Genomic DNA, 16,054 nt, shown 5'->3' with positions numbered 1-16,054 from the left:
TATATTATATTATATTATATTATATTATATTATATTATATTATATTATATTATATTATATTATATTATATTATATTATATTATATTATATTATATTATATTATATTATATTATATTATATTATATTATATTATATTATATTATATTATATTATATTATATTATATTATATTATATTATATTATATTATATTATATTATATTATATTATATTATATTATATTATATTATATTATATTATATTATATTATATTATATTATATTATATTATATTATATTATATTATATTATATTATATTATATTATATTATATTATATTATATTATATTATATTATATTATATTATATTATATTATATTATATTATATTATATTATATTATATTATATTATATTATATTATATTATATTATATTATATTATATTATATTATATTATATTATATTATATTATATTATATTATATTATATTATATTATATTATATTATATTATATTATATTATATTATATTATATTATATTATATTATATTATATTATATTATATTTTTCCCCTTGAAATGAAAAATAATTTGCTCTCTGAATTTTAGAAAATATTTTTATTATTTTGATAAGAACATGTTGTTTTCCATGGCTATTTTGTACATAAAGATTTACAAAGAGATTTTTTTTAGTTCTGTGAAAACCATAGTCTTTTACTCAGATTTTCTCATCTTTATTGTTACTTTATTAATTTAATGGGTTTGACTGTTATGTATTTAGAAGATTTTTTTAGTCTGATTGTTGTTTTCTCTCAATCAGACTTCATGTATTTAACAGAGTAATCTTGAGGTTTTTACTGGTCCAGCTAACACCTGCAGCCTACATTAGTTTTATGGGATCAGACAAATTTAGTTGATTCCTCTTCTTATCGGCTCTGTGGTGAAATTCATGTTGATTTGCAAGCTCACTGATGTGCATTAAAAGTGTGCCAGATTCTGGTAGATGGAAGCCTGTGAGGTTAGGGCATCTAGCTGTTAACCAGATTTTTGTGGGACCAAGGCCTATCTGTCTAGGTAAGGCCCTGGCTTAAAGTGTCTGCGTTGGATTCCGAAGATGCAGGTTAGTGTCCTGCAGGTCTTAGCAGAAGCTAAGAGGTTTTAACTCTTGTTTAAGGCTTTGAAGGTCTTCAATTTAGGTTATCCTAAGTTTCTAAGCAGTGGTCAGAGTTATGGGGGAGGGTGGTAAGAGTGAGATCGATAGGGAGGTGAGGGTGGCAACTGGGGCATTTGTTGGGTTATTAGTGTGTCACTCTTTTTTATGGTTTGTGGAGTTTGGTGGGAGGGTGATTGTTGTGTAATATGCAAGGTGGAGGTAGAAGAATAGTCCTAGTAGTGAGAGTAGGGCAATGATTGTGGCTGTTGGGGTTATTTCTTGTTTAGTGCTTTCTTGGACGATGTCATTTTGGCCGGAAGCCTGTTACTGGGGCCAGTCCTGCTAGGAAGAGCAAGGTTAGTATGAGGGCTTTTGTCCATGAGATTATTATTGTTGATAGTTTTAGGGTTTTAGCTGTGTTTAGGCTGAGGGATACAGTGGTGGCTATTAGGGTGTAGAGGTAGAAAGCTAGTAGGGTGAGTTTGGGGTTGTAGATGGCAGTGGTGGCTATTCAGCCCAGGTGGGAGATAGATGAGAAGGCTAGGATCTTTCGGGTTTGTGTTCGTGTAAGATGCACCTACTTAATTCCTCTTTTGTTAAAATTCTCTTACCAACAGTCAACTGCTTTTTTTTTTTTTCTGCTGCTTTTTCTGGTGAAAAATATAACCAGGGTCACTGTACGCCTGTGCAGAGTATGAGTCCTGCATGATCACGAGATGCAGATGGTGAAATTCTAGTGTAGGGAACTGCCTAGCAAAGGGCTAAAGTGCAACACAGTACAGAACTGGAAACAGTCCTGTCTCAGCAGAGCACATGTGCTCCTCTCTGCATGAGACCTCTATCAGGAGGCACAACCTATTACAATGTCAAGAAGGTCTCCTGAGTCATTGGAATGGATGGGTCAGGGATAAGAAGGATGAATGAGTTTTTTAAGCAGTACCTAGGATCTTTGTAGATACTGGTTTTGATAATGCAAGCATCCCTTTCCCAGATATCTCTCCTCTCTCAGCATGTGGGGACCAAATAGAGATTTCAATCCAGAAGAAAGAACAATGAGTCATGATTACTAAGTATGTACATATTTTTAGAACTAAAATCAGAATTTCACATTTCATAAATATTAGTGCATACATAGGCATATAGTTTTCAGCATAATTCAGTCATCCCAGCATAATGACCACTGAGAGGGCATGATCGTCATCTTGGGTGGCCTAGATCGTGCATTCCAGTTTGCTCCAATACGTAGAAAACATCCATAGGGATGAGGGAACATGTTTCAATTCCCTTGTTGCACCTGTCTTGCCATCTCTTGGTGGAGCAAGGGCATGAGCACATTAATTTTCATATAACCCTTTGTTCTCAGCATCTTGTACTTCTTTGTTTTTCCTGAGGAAGAGGAGACATCTTCCCCATCACTGCAACTGATAGACAATATTTTTTAATTCATAGCTACTTTTTAGATGAGGTAGATATGAAGTGGTTATCCCTTTGTAACTTATCTGTTCTTTCTACCTTTTCCAGCATCATCTGGAGCACACATTGTGGTTAGTAACTCCAGACAAAATGTTGATCGGCAGTTCTCAGCCACAGAGTCAGGTAAATGAACAACAGGGAAATGGTAAGAAAGACCACGCTAAGATCTTGACATCTGACATGTGATTGAGTGCATAGGGATTTTTTTTCCCCAAAAATGATGTAGGGATTTTTTTCTTTAAAACCCACCAGATTTGCCATAGTGCAGAGCTCCAAGCAGTTAGGACTTGAATTCCTTAGGGCAGCAATTGCTGTGGGTAACAAGTGGGGGTTTGGCCATGAAGAGAAGATGGCATTGCCTCTGGACCACTTCAGATGTCAGCTGGGAGAGTTGTACCTGAATCTGTGTGCTCTGCTGACCCCTGCACAATCATTGCAAGACCTGCAGAGCAGCCGTGCCATTTCTTTCCCCAGTTGTGGCTGGCACTTGTGTTTTCGCTGCTGAAAGGAGCTCGACCCTGTTAGACATCATACAGGGCTGAAGTATCAAAACAGTGGAGGCTGTTTAAGCACTTGGAGCTTTGGGAAAAGTGGGTTTCAAAACTCCAGTTCTGGCAGACAGATGGACAGACAGATGGACAGAAAGGGGTGTGTTTGCCTCAGTCCAGAGAGAGCTGATCTGTAGGAGCAGGTGCAAGAAAAGGATGTTTTCTGTAGCTGATCTGGAGTTCTTAAGCTCTTGGAAACTGCCAGCTAGTCATGTTTGAGCCGGAAGGGTAAGAAAGGGCATTCTGCTGTGTGCTGCATACAAGTACTTGCACCGACCAAAGAGCTGCAGTGGGTGCTCCCTGCTTGGACTCAGCAAGTTAGTTCAGCATCTGTCTGCCGAGAATGGGCAGCTCTAAATAAAAATGCGATGGAGTAATTCAATGATGCTGCCCGTCTGCATGTTTTTTAGAAATTATTTTCTCTTTCCTTCTTGACCTTCACAGGTTTATGAGGTATGCAGCTGCATGCCAACAGCAGGTCAATACTTTTCTGGAGTTTAGTTGCATTTTTGAAAGGTGCAGTGCTTCGCTCCTGTACACATAAAGCAATGCAGCTCTGCTGGCACGACCCACCTTCTTGACACACACTCACAAGTGTCAAGGAAGTTGTGTGACAAGCTGCCATTCTTCATCTGCATTCATCAATGTCTTTGTGTCATTTCCTTCTAATCCGTGGACTCTGACACCATGGACATGCGTTCAGCATCTCTCTGCCAAGAGCAAGGAGTTGTAAGTGAAACCTGGCAGGTTTTCTAGTCTGGAGCAGTCTGGCCAGCATGTCCCTCCTGTCCCTCCCAGATGACATGCGCGTAAAATGCTCCCTGTAATCTGAAGTTCCCATGCCGGCTGGTGGGCAGTGGCTGACGGAGCTGGGCAGTGTTATGGATTAATCACAATTTAAAGTGAAATCACCACCTTCGAATTTGTTTTAGTGGCCAGTAAAATTTATTAGTAAGCGAAAGTGAGCAATACCGTGCTGGGTGTGCCGGGGAGTCTCTGCTCCACCAAGACACACACCTTACATCCCGAAACGGAGTCCTTTTAAAGCGCAGCCCTCATGAATATTCACGAGGGTGGGGGTGCTTCCCGAGGGGTTTGCAAGTCGTCAACAACTTTTCGAGGGCTTTTCTTTCGCGGGCTTTCTGTAGCCAGGGAAGGTTCGCCGGCTTTCACCGTGGGGGAGGAGGGGGATGGCTCAGCACAGGGGTGGGGGTATCCATAGGCCAGACGTGTCTGGACATAACAACATTTGGCCTGAAGACGGCGGCCATTTTAACTCCCTTTTAACAACTGATTTTAACCATAAAATACTATACATAATGCCTTATCTCTTTTTAAACCTTAGGATACATGCAAAGTGCAAAAACATTTAGAACCATAACACTGTCTGACCACAACAAAGTTCAGTTACAATACAATCTGATATTAACACAATTTATTTTTATATTTAATTTACTGAATAACATATTTAGCCATAACTTGAGATTTGGATAACATATCATATAGGTTTTATTACAGGCAGTGAGCCAGCAAGGCCTCCTGCGAGGGCCGGGATGGCTCTGAGGGTGGTGCGGGGCCGCTGCGGCTCAGCAGTGCGTGACTTCAATCTGCTGGCCAGAGCAGAGGGGCACGGCGCCTCTCTCCTCGCCTCCGCTGAGGTGGTGCTGTGCCCGTGTCGTGTCCGTGGAAGCTGTGGCATCAGAACTCATTGGGGAATCCAAGCTGCAAAAACAGATGGGCACCTACAAGGGCAGAGTCAGAAAGCGCTGGTGAAACCATGAGGGCAGGAACAGGTGTGACTTTGTTGCCTGTTCTTTGGGGAGTCCGACAAAAAAAGGGTCGTTCCTGGCTCCGGAGAGAGAACCCTTACTGGCAGTGACTCTGGCGTTGCTTTGGCCCCTTCTCAATGCCTGCAATGCCCTCAGGGTACGGCAGGTTGACAGAGGTGTACAGTGCCCCCTTGCCAGGCAGTAGGGCTCAGCAGGGAGCCCCTGGGGAGCTGGGATGGGGTCCTTTCCCAAAACCTGAGCAGCAGCAGCAGCCCTCACCGTCCCATGCTAAAATGGCAGGTTGGCAGGCAAACCATGCTCTGTGTTGATTTTTTATTGTTTGGGTTCTTTGTTTCTTCCCCCAGTTTCCTCGAGTGAAATGTTGGTTTTTCAGAAGTGCCAGTATCTCTCTGTCTATAGCTCTTTGGAACAACCCCTTACTGTGTCTTTAGGATTCAGGCAGCACCAGCCAGTGTTAGGATTGCCAGCTGGCATGAACAGAGAAGAGGGACTTTTCTGTAGGGAGAGGGTCAAAGAGCTCAAAATGGTGAGTCTTGTGACCTTGCCGGGGTGTCTGCTCAGCCTTGCACAAACAAGCTTCAGCAAGTGCAAAAGGAACGCTGCCAATGCTGGAGCGGAATGTTTCCCCAGACCTACACGTTCTCCCAAGGGCAGGTGCATGCTTCCTGTCTGGGGCCATCTCTGAGCACCTCGGGAAGTCCTCCTGTATTCAGAGCAGTGTTCAGAGCCTTTGGAAGATGGACAAGAGGGTCTGCTACGCCCCTGGGCTCCTCGTTCATCTTACCTGCTCAGATTCCCTCAGTTGCCCGTCCCTGAGAGCTTCGGCTCCAGCTTCCTCCTCTTCCTGCCCATCGCTCCCCTCTTCACAGCTGCCTTTTCTCTTTCTATTCCCTTGAGAAGAGCCTGGCAACCTTTCCATGCAATAGGATGGTTAGACAGGTAAAGCCATGATAAACATGAAACCATTCTACTCTTCACCAAGGCTAGCCCATGTTACCTTCTCTCGCCAGACGAGCTCTTCAGGTGTTGGCTTTCTGGGGTGACTGGAGGCACCTGCAGTGGAAAGGAGGAAGGTCACAGGTGGCAAGGACCTACCTGCTCAGTTGCTACCTGAGCTCTGAAAGGCAGATCCCTCGGATGGGTTTGCGCAGCCCAGCTGAGCCAGTTCTGCTGGCATCACTGCCATAGTGCAAGGTTACTCTGTGCTCTTGCAGAGCTGCAGGTTGGTGGATAATCTTGCTTGTCCCTGTGGCGGCAGCGGTCCCCCTTCTGAGGGGGGAGGCTTTGGTTGTCACGCTGTTTGTGGCCCTGACATACCTCTGCTGCCGCTGCTCCCAGCTCCGGTGCCGGTGACTCCTCATCCGATGTGCCGGCAAGCCCAGCCACCTCCTCCGCGAAGAGTTCCTCGTGGTGCTCGATGAGGAACTCCACCAGCTGCGTCACCTGCACACAGCAAAACACTGGTGTCCACCTAGGTGCGACAGCCTTTCCCACTGCTGAGCCTGGCTTCTGCGCAGCTGTGGGGCTGCTCTTGCCGGCAGAACCCCGACAAGTGTTTGCTGAAGAGAGGAGGCAGCCAGGTACCTCTGAACAGCAAAGCTCGGGCGGGCCCAGAGGGTTGTAGTCGGCTGGTAAACAGAGCGTACCTTCTCCGTCGCCTGCGCCAGGACATCCAAGGGAAGGGTGTGCTCCTCAGCTGGGCTCAGGAGGTTTGGCCCCATGCAGATGGCCAGGTTGTGGGCAGTCATCTTGCTGGTGGCCGCGTTGCTGCTGATGTTTTGCAGCAGGGACAGCAACTGCTGGAGCAGGACCAGGTTGGCCTTGGGCAACTTGCTGGCCACCCTGAGGGAACAGGACGACAACGTTAGCACAGTCAGTGTTGTCAGCACAGGCCTCTCGGCCTGATCTCACCCAAGCCCGCCCGAGGGAAGGCGCCCTGGCCACGCCTGCTGTCCGGCAGAGGGGCTGCCTTTGCTGAGAGAGGGCCGGCCACCTCCCTCCTCCCTGCCTCCCCTTCTGGCAAGACACCCTTCGTGGAGCAACCCGCAATGCCTGCAGGCAGCGCTCCAAGGAGAGACGTGCTCTGCTGTGCCACTTGCCCCCAAAACCCCACCCCACGGCAGCAAGAGGTGGCTGGCAGAAAAAAAGGGCGTTTCCAAGGAGGCTGTCACACTGTAGACAAGTGTAGGCCTCTGCCAGTCCCTGCGGAGCAGGCAGGCTGCTCGCCATGCTTACTCTTTCAGTCCTGCCAGCTTCTCCTGCCTGCTGGTCTTCTGCAGGGCGCCCATCCACTCCTCGTAGCGCTCTACCTCGAGGAGCTTGGAGGGGATCTTGCGGAGGAAGTTCTGCAATGCCAAGGGATGCGGGTGAGGACCTGCCCACCACTGCCAGGAGCACAGGCAGCATCCCTGGCGCTCTGGCTGATGAGCAGGCGGCCGGGTTTTGGCTCCTGTTCTCGCAGGTGCCCTCCAGCACCGATGGAGCTGGGAGCTGCCGGGCTGCAGGTCAGCAGGGTTTACCTTCAAGATGACGGCCAGCAGGCACGCAGGCTGGCTTTCAAGGGGGACCTGCGCTCCACTGTCGAGGGCCTTACAGAGCTCCTGCATGGCGCACTCGCTGGCTGCCAGCTGGAAGATCCCCTCCGTGGCTGGCCCGTGCAGGTGCAGGAGAGCCAGCAGGTCCTGCGGGGGACAGAGGAGGAGAGTTGCTTGGCTGGAGAGAGGCCCTGGGGCAGGTGAACCTTCCTCAGGGCCAGGAGCCAGTGTAGATGGCTCTGCCTCTCTCCCTGGGGCGGGGCGGGATGGAGGGGTGGCTGCAGGTTGGGGACGTGGGGAGGAGCCGGCTTTGTCCCAGCGTTCCAGACAGGGTCCCTCTGCTTGGGATGCTGCCTCTCCGAAGGAGCCAACAGGGTGGGGAACCCCTGGCCAGGCTCGCTTACCTGGATGGGCTGGGGCAGCGTGCCGTCCTGGCTGCAGAGAGCTGCCAGGGGCCGGCCAAAGAGAGCCCCGCTGCCGGCAGAGCCCGACAGCCCGGGCGCCTCTGCAGCGGCCAAGGTCCCTCGCCGTGAGAAGGGCCAGGACAGCCCCCTCCTCCTGCTGCCGGCCCCACCTGCTGTCAAGGGAATGGGAGGCAAAATCCCTGCATGAGAACAACCAGGCCAGCACCCCTGGACCCTCTCAGCGCTGTGTTTCCCCCCCCCCCCCCACCCCGAGTGCAAGGGAGAGGCATTGTTTGGGAAGGAGGGCTCCTGGGGGCTCAGCTATCTCCTGCACGGAGCGATGGGGATGGAGGTGCCCTGAGGGGAGGGCAGCAGCCCCACTGCAGCACGAGTGCCCGCCTGCCAGAGGAGGAGAGAAAGGCCATCCTGCCCCCTTCTTCTCCAAACTCACCAGCCGAGGGGCCGTGTCCACCTTTGCTGCCAGCAACGACGGGTGGTGGCTGCTGCTCTGCACCCGCCTGCAAGAAAGACACCGCGCTCAGTGAGCAGCCTCGCAGCAGCAAGGGCCCCTGGTGAGCTGCAGCGGCCCCTGGCCACATGTGAGAGACAGGTGGGGATGGCTAAGATCGCCCCCTGAATGAACCTGACCTTTGCCGGGCCCTCGACCAGCCTCTCCAGGCTGCTGGCACGTAGTGTTGTCACCTGGGCAAGGGAAAAAGAGCAGAAGGTGAGAAGGGATGCACCCGATGCTGGGCTGGAGCAGCATCTGGGGGCAGAGCACAGACAGGAGGGACACTCACTGCCTTGCGGCGGCTGAGCTCCTTCATCGGGGCCGTGATGGAGGGCAGCTGGGTGACCCGGGCTCCCTCCACTCCTTCTGGTGGCCTGTGTATGGGGAAGGGGCAGAGAAAGAGCTGTGTGAGACCCAAGCTGCCTTTTCCCTCTCCTTCCAGCCCAGAGAGCACTTCCGAGCTGCCTCGAAGCAGCCGGGTACTGCCTGGTAGTGGAGTGGAGAGCAGTGGCAGCCCCAGGTGGGGCTGGGGCTGGGCAGGTGTTGGCTGGACACAGCTGGGCAAAGCAGCTCTGCCAGCTCTGCCTGCTCAAGAGCTGCCTGCAGCTGTGGGGGCACCTGTCCCCAGCCTGGAGCATCCCCCATGAGGTGAGCATGGGCCTCCAGGCTGAACCGCCAGGCTGGGCTTACCCTTGGAGTGCGCTGACCCAGAGCTCCTTCTCCGCCCGGGAGCTGCAGAAAGAGAGGAAAAGCAGCCTGAGTGCCCGCTGCTCCCCAGCCTGGGGTCAGAGGCGGGCGCTGGCACAGCCCTGCCCCCTGGGGACGGCCACAGAGGCAGGACGAAGCCCCGTGGGGCAGGACAGAGGCGCTGCCCAGTCCTGCTGTGGGATGTGGCACTGAGACTCACTGGAAGGTCACGACGCACGAGCCGGAGGGCCAGACGAGGACAAGGGAGTTGGTGCTCTTGTCTTCCTGCTCCTTGGGGCCATCACCGGCCTCCCCGATCTTGCTGCTCAGCACCTGCAGCTGGCCCAGGGCCAGGCAGTGCTGCGGGCATGGGGCGCTGCCACGTCTGCGGAGAGGAGTGGCAGGGAGTGACCTGGAGTTGGCCGAGCCCAGTGGCTCCTCTCTACCATCCACCTGCCACGGGCAGGGCCATGGGTGCCTCCAGCACCAGGGTGCCGGGGGCCTGGGGCTGCTCCTTGGCTGTCCCTGCCCTGGTGCTGGGGCCGGGGCTTGGGAGGAAAGGCAGCGGGGCTCTGCGAGTCTTACTTGGACTTGGCGATGACCAGGGTGTCCCTGGAGAGGAGGAGGTCCCTCTTCCTCTTCGTGCGGCCCTGGGTCACCCGCACGCGCTGGCGGAGCAGCAGCTCGGGTGACCCTGGGACAGGCTCGCAGTGCTGCTCGGGGTAAGGGTGGACCCTGCAGGGTAGACGGCATTGGGCATGAGCAAGGTGGCTGCTGCGGGGTCCGGCTGTGCCGGCTGTGATAGGTGGTAAACTGTTTGTTCATCAAATTCAGTGAACTGTAATATGAACTATTGCATATTGTGTAATACTAACAGCAAATGCTTAATTGCACTAACATGATAGTGTAAAATAAAAAAAAAGATGACAGGAAAGGGGAGGGGGGAACAACAAGAGAGGAAGCATCTGTATGTCAGAAGATGTGGAGAATTGCAGGCGCATAATTGAATAAGACTGGAGGATGTTCACGACCGTGAATCTCATTATGCAAAGAGATTACTGGGCCTAGACTGATAAGAACTCTGCAAACTCAGAGGATCATCACGTTCCAAGCAAAAGGTGAAACGTACACTGTGAGGAGGACCTACGGCCTTCCTCCCAGAAGACCACCCCCCACGATTTGAAGACCCCTGACCGTAGATTTAACAACTTCTGCGCAAGCGTAAAGGACTGATAAGCTAATTACCATACGAAGCGGGAGTAGGCGGGTTCAAGTAATTGATATGTATATGTGTATAATGACTATGTAACACTTTGTAGTATAAGGTTGAAACAGAGTGCCCTGGAGGGTGCGGTCCGTTGTTGGAGCAGGAGACTGCCCGGCCGCCCAGCGCTGTTTTGCTTGTTGCCGCTTGCTAAATAATAAAGAAATTGGGAACTCTGACTCAGTCAATTTTAAGAAGTCAGTTTATAACACCGGCGTGTCCCCAAATCGCGGGGAGAGCTCACCTGGAGCCACGGCAGCAGTTCAGCTGGCCCATCCCGCTGAGGACACGAGAGGCCTCGCTTTGCACACTCTGGTGGGGCTCAGGGCCGTGCTCTGACAGCCCGAGAGAGTCTTCCGAGGGGTCCTGATGCTCTGCAGTGCTGCTGGGCGAGACCCCACTACGACTCTGTGCTGGCAGAGCACCGTCCTGGCAGGTACTGGGGCCGTTGCCAGGCCAGCACCGGGTCAACACAGAGCGGGGCATTGTGACCTCATCGGTCGTGCTGGGGGTGCTGGGGGTGTGGGGCACTGAGGGGCTTTCCCCAGGGTGCCCGTGTCTCTCTCGTCCAGGGAGGCCAGGCCTGGGCACAGCACTGCAGGCATGGCCTCAGCAGCGCTGAGCAGAGGGGAAGGGAGCACACACATGCTTTATCTCGGCAGCTGCTACAGGCATTCTACAGGGGTTTCTGGGCACCATTTAACCTGGCTTTTTTGTCTCCTCCTCCCTCCCCTCAGTCCCTTGGCATGGACGGTGCTTCAAAGCAAAGCATCAGCGCTTGATGCTTCAAGAGCAAGTCTACAGAGAGCAATGAGTTCGCCCCTCAGCCTCCTTTTCTCCAATCTAGTCAAACTCAGAGTCCTGAGCAGCTCCTCACAAGACATCCTTTCCAGTCCCTTCACCAGCTTTCATGCCTTCTTCTGGACTCATTTAAGCACCTCAACATCTTTTTTAAATTGTGGGGCCCAGAGCTGCACAGAGTACTCAAGGTGAGGCCGCACCAACGCTGAATACAGCAGGGTAATAGCCTCTTCCAACTGCCTGGTTATGCTGTGTTTGATGCACCCCAGGATGATGTTTTCCCTCTTGGCTGCCAGGGCACGCTGTTGACTCATATTGAGCCTGCTGTCGACCAGCACCTCCAGATCCCTTTCTGCAGGGCTGCTCTCCAGCCACATCTATCCCAGTTTATACTTATGTCCAGCATTACTCCATCCCAGGTGCAGAATTCAGCATTTGTTGTTCTTAAATTTCATCCCACTGATGATTGCCAAATGCTCCAATCTATCTAGATTCTCTGAACAGCTTCTTGTTCCTTGAAAGTCAACATCACCTCCCAGTTTCATATCACCAGTAAATTTACTAGGGATGCTTTCAACTCCTGCATCCAAACCATCAATAAAATTATTAAACATAACTGGCCCTAGAACTGGGCCCTCAGGAGCACTGCTGGTGAGTGGCTGCCAGCAAGATACAGTTGCATTCAGTACAGTCCTTTATATGTAAGAAGCTGGACTGTTAGTCATGGACATCCCTATGAGACTCTGTGCTGCCTGAAGCTGGGCCACTGACAATCTATAGAGAAACATGACCTGTAGAATAGGATCTTTGTCTACAAGTAACCACAGACTGCTCGATTTGATGTCCTTAGTCTATGCCATTGGCTGATGCTGTACAAAGAGGGAAGAACCAGGGCTTGGTCTCTTTCAAACCACTGTTCTTCTGGGATGTTGTCTTTGATGACAGTGACTTCTGTGCTGACTGCCACAATATGCACTGCCATGTTCTGTTACATTTTGAGTTTGGTAGGGTTTGTGGCTTTCTCTCTGGTATGTTTTCTCTCCATTGACAAATTACAGGAGAATTACTTCCTGGGAGTTCAGCAGAGTATCCCACACCTCTCCAATGGGGATTGCTACTGGTGGGGGTCTTCTACCGAAGACTGTATTGTGAGCACAGGAGTTTCAAAATGCCCACAAGAAAACCCTCCATCTTACAGAGATTTAATAAGTTATTCTTCATCTACATAGTAGCAAACACAAACTTTGGTTATAAAGCATACCTTCACTCTTACAATTCTTACTAAGCGTTTACAAATCCTTTCTCGTACTGTGGAGTTCTATGGGCTTTGTTTTTGTTTAGTTTTCTTTTTTTTTTTTTCCCCCCATGTTTCTTCTTTTTTGGTACTTGTTTAATTGTAAAATTTGGGAATTTTCAACCAAGTTCCACCACTATGGCAGTAGGGCTATCCTAGGGCTGAATACAGTAAATTTAAAGACTCTTGTAGGCTGCAGTTCCATTGGCTGCAACAGAACTATGCTAAGGTATAAACTTGTAGAAATTATTATCAGTAGAATGTGCAACAAGGCACTTCCATTGACTTTTTCTACAAAGTCAGTAAAATCTAAGTGGTATGAGCAATTTTAACAGCTGAGAAATATAAGAAATTAAAGTGAGATATAAGAAGTTCTAATGATTACTGTTAAAATGTTGGGAGAGAATTTATGTATCCTTTGTGTCCTTAAAATAACGTTTTTAATACAAATACATCTGAAAACTACTGAGTAGATATATGATCTGAAGATAGAATACAAATATGCTTAAAGACACTTTCTAATATTAGACTGAAGTGGATCAAGCTTTACTATTATATTTGGATTCTGATAAGCCTCACCCTCCTCAGTAGCTGCAGAATAAAATGTAAAAATACTCTGTAAAAGGTGTCAAATATGTTAAAATGCTATACCACGCATTTACAAAGTTATGAACAGATTTTTTGCTTGATAAGAATTGATCAAAATATCCATTCTTAATTTTCCCTTAATTAAATCTTATTTTAAAGAATCTTTAAAAAAAGAAGCAAAAAAGTATTCTACAACACTTTCTCTAAAAATAGATTTAGTGATTTTCATTTGTGAAATAATCAGTTGTCTCTACAGCATTACCAAGAAGAAACAATGTCTGTGCTCCCTCTTCTGGCTTTGTAGCGGCATTGAACCTAAGCAAATTCTAACCTTGCTGACATCAGGGCTGAGGCCTGTGCACAACAGAAAGAACAAAAACGTAAAGCACTGTACTGTTTCAGCTTCCTTAAAGAGAAAAATTAAAAGTTGTTCCAAATGGAAATTAAAATGGTTAAAAAATTATTCTCTTTCCAGACTTCCTGAAAGTTTTTTCCAAGATCTGACAGCTGAAAAATATAAAAATGCCTTGCACAATGGACAACAGTACTTTTCCAGTATTTGTTATACTGCACTAATTTTTAATAATCCAATCAGTTATAAAAATCCGGTGGTCAATCTGAAAACTTTAAAATAATAGTTGATGTAATAAATTGTTCACAAAGAAGATTTAAACAACCTTTTTAATGCTAAAATTAAATCCTTTTAAATTAACTAACTGTGAAGCAAATAACTCTCCCAAAACAAACAGTAATAGAAATAAAAAATAGATAGCCTCATCCTCTCAGGAGAAATTTATTTGTGTATTTCTGTAGGAAGAACTCATACAACCAAGACTGAACAGCTTCACCATACATGATTGTGTATACAGTAGTCTATTGTGAAGAATAGATAGCGTAAACAGTACAACTTTCACCTCAAATGAGAGAAGGTATCCTTTAAAATTCTTTGACAGTGTTTCTAATATATTCAACATGGAAGTCTTACATCTCTAGTATGAAGCCACCCTTGCTGAGTTAGTCACGTGGCTGGTCAGAGCAGTTTTTAATGACAGCTGGCATTCAGTTTTAACTGAGACTATTTATAATTAAAACTAAACTAATAGTTTCAAGATAAATGGATAAAGTACATTCTGCCACTTGTGATTATTCTTTTAATTTATTACACATTTGATTATGATCTTAGCTGAGCCATCTCAGAGGCAAAGGAAGTTCATACTGTGGCTCAGGAATGTCCAGCATGGTCTATCCTGAACAAATGATGGCTCAGAAAAAGAATTTTTCTCTACACTTGTTCAATTTAATTGGAAGGTGGGCATAAAATCAAGATCTTGCTTGCATCCGTCTATGGTTTCTGTATGACTAACATCTCAAATAGAAAGGATACAGTGTCCTCTATTTTTGCATAGGATTTGCACAGCAAAATACACGAGAGAGTGCCAGCCCAAAATCTGCCACTTCAGGAGTCAACAGTCCACATGCTGTGCAATGGGGCCCAAAACTGTAGGCTTATGGCGAAAAATGGGTCAGAGCATTAGCTGCTGTATAAGATGCACAGTAGACCAGAGCATGGAAATAACATTTGGGATGGACCTACTTAATTACTAGGAAGCTGGCCTCTCTTCCCTAGAAGTAAATCCCACACACAAAGCATGTTCTTCATGGCACAAAAGATGAGATTGCAGCACCATCATCAGTGTCACAGCTGCCTCCAGCCTGGCCCAGACTCATGGAGCCACTGCGTTCCGGCAAGTAACTAGGGCCTTGTGGCCATCTCCACCACAGCAGTTTGCCCGAGGGAATTGGGGAACGTGGGCAGCTGCTTACTCCACGTGCAGGCACAAATCCAGGTGTGGCTCTGCCCTGTAATCGTTTGCTCGCACAGACTGGAATGCCACAGTTGGTACTTGCTGACTGCACTAAGAAGATTTCTAGAAGATGAAGCTCTGCTCGTTGGTGTCATAGAGGCAGAATCATGAGCTACGCCTTTCCTGCTCCACTGCATTTTGGGAAGAAGAGGAGGTATTAATTACACCCTGAGCCCTTTCCCAGTCATCCTTCCCACAGGCACAAGCAGAGGCCCAGTTTAATTTTACTGCCATTGGCAAAGTGGAGAAATCCTGTCCCTGCATTAGTACAAGCTAATGAGCAAGTACACAACAAGTTGTCCCTGCGTTAGTACGAGCTAATGAGCAAGTACACAACAAGTTGTCCCTGTGTTAGCACGAGCTAATGAGCAAGGACACAACAAGTTGTCCCTGTGTTAGTACGAGCTAATGAGGTTCCACAACATGAGCATCTTGTATTACAAAACTGACCTATCTTATTTTTTAAAACACAAGACCATCTAGAGATACACAATATTGTAGCAGGAAACCCTTTTTGCAGGACGAGGTTGTGAGACAAGACACACACCAATATGGTTAACAGTCAAGCTCCGAAGTTTATTAGAAAAAAAAGTCCTTATATATTCTTGTACATTCTAAAAATAACAGCAAATCCGTGTGTTGCTCTTGCCATGCTCATTTCAAAAACTAGTTTCTCTCAGCACTTTCGATAAGGACTACTAACCACACGCAGCCGGTAGATAAGTTTCTGCTTTGTTATTTTTAAAGAATCCCTTTTCATCTGTTTCTTCTCTAACAAGCACAATTTTTTTTGCTTTTAGCTGTCGTTAATCTAGACAACGTTGGTCTTCTAACACAGGTGCATCATTAATTTAGACATCGTTAATCTTCTAACCCAAATGCTGATGATACTTTTACATTGTCAGTGACGCAGAAGTTTCGCGACCCAGCATACACGTCCACACAATATAGACAGCATAATGTGACTTCAAAAGTGTGATGTATCTTGTTAAATATCCACTACTGGTAATGTCTCTATTTAAACAATAATAAAAACCATGGAGTCTGTGTATTTGACTTTTGACTAACAATTGGTTCTGAACTTGGCTTTCAAGAAAACCCGTTAAACAACTGTTACGTCAGTTCAGAAATGCAATGCTCAATTCTCTGACTTGAAATCTCAGGTTAA

General features: G+C 47.5%; 2 protein-coding genes across 2 annotated transcripts; both read right to left on the bottom strand.

Annotated features, from left to right (window-relative positions):
• Window positions 1-4,734: 4,734 nt before the first annotated feature.
• On the bottom strand, window positions 4,735-8,022 carry LOC113491216 (T-cell activation Rho GTPase-activating protein-like). Its single transcript, XM_026867983.1, has 8 exons — window positions 7,877-8,022; window positions 7,458-7,619; window positions 7,174-7,283; window positions 6,585-6,780; window positions 6,256-6,381; window positions 5,936-5,991; window positions 5,723-5,849; window positions 4,735-4,890 (listed from the first exon to the last, which is right to left on the bottom strand). The coding sequence occupies exons 2-8, from the start codon at window positions 7,542-7,544 to the stop codon at window positions 4,735-4,737; spliced, it is 858 nt and encodes a 285-aa protein (XP_026723784.1). The 5' UTR covers window positions 7,545-7,619; window positions 7,877-8,022.
• A 157-nt stretch (window positions 8,023-8,179) lies between these two features.
• LOC113491210 lies at window positions 8,180-10,824 on the bottom strand. The gene is made up of 7 exons (XM_026867971.1): window positions 10,583-10,824; window positions 9,660-9,809; window positions 9,295-9,459; window positions 9,078-9,119; window positions 8,677-8,761; window positions 8,525-8,578; window positions 8,180-8,394 (listed from the first exon to the last, which is right to left on the bottom strand). The coding sequence occupies exons 1-7, from the start codon at window positions 10,822-10,824 to the stop codon at window positions 8,194-8,196; spliced, it is 939 nt and encodes a 312-aa protein (XP_026723772.1). The 3' UTR covers window positions 8,180-8,193.
• Window positions 10,825-16,054: the final 5,230 nt, after the last annotated feature.

This window comes from Athene cunicularia, assembly GCF_003259725.1.
Source record: "Athene cunicularia isolate RWA chromosome 1 unlocalized genomic scaffold, athCun1 chr1_part1, whole genome shotgun sequence".
Taxonomy (NCBI): Eukaryota; Metazoa; Chordata; class Aves; order Strigiformes; family Strigidae; genus Athene; species Athene cunicularia.
The sequence above is the reverse complement of the archived record's forward strand: the minus strand, read 5'-3'. Positions and strand labels throughout refer to the sequence as shown.

Coding starts and splice junctions, on each gene's coding strand:
- LOC113491216 (XM_026867983.1), bottom strand. CDS start 7,544: ATGCAGGAGCTCTGTAAGGCCCTCGACAGTGGAGCGCAGGTCCCCCTT. Junction 6,781..7,173: donor AAGCTGGCAGGACTGAAAGA/GTAAGCATGGCG, acceptor CTGTTCCCTCAG/GGTGGCCAGCAAGTTGCCCA. Junction 5,992..6,255: donor TGGGAGCAGCGGCAGCAGAG/GTATGTCAGGGC, acceptor TTTCCACTGCAG/GTGCCTCCAGTCACCCCAGA.
- LOC113491210 (XM_026867971.1), bottom strand. CDS start 10,824: ATGCCCCGCTCTGTGTTGACCCGGTGCTGGCCTGGCAACGGCCCCAGT. Junction 9,460..9,659: donor CTGGTCATCGCCAAGTCCAA/GTAAGACTCGCA, acceptor TCCTCTCCGCAG/ACGTGGCAGCGCCCCATGCC. Junction 8,579..8,676: donor AGCTCAGCCGCCGCAAGGCA/GTGAGTGTCCCT, acceptor TCCCTTGCCCAG/GTGACAACACTACGTGCCAG.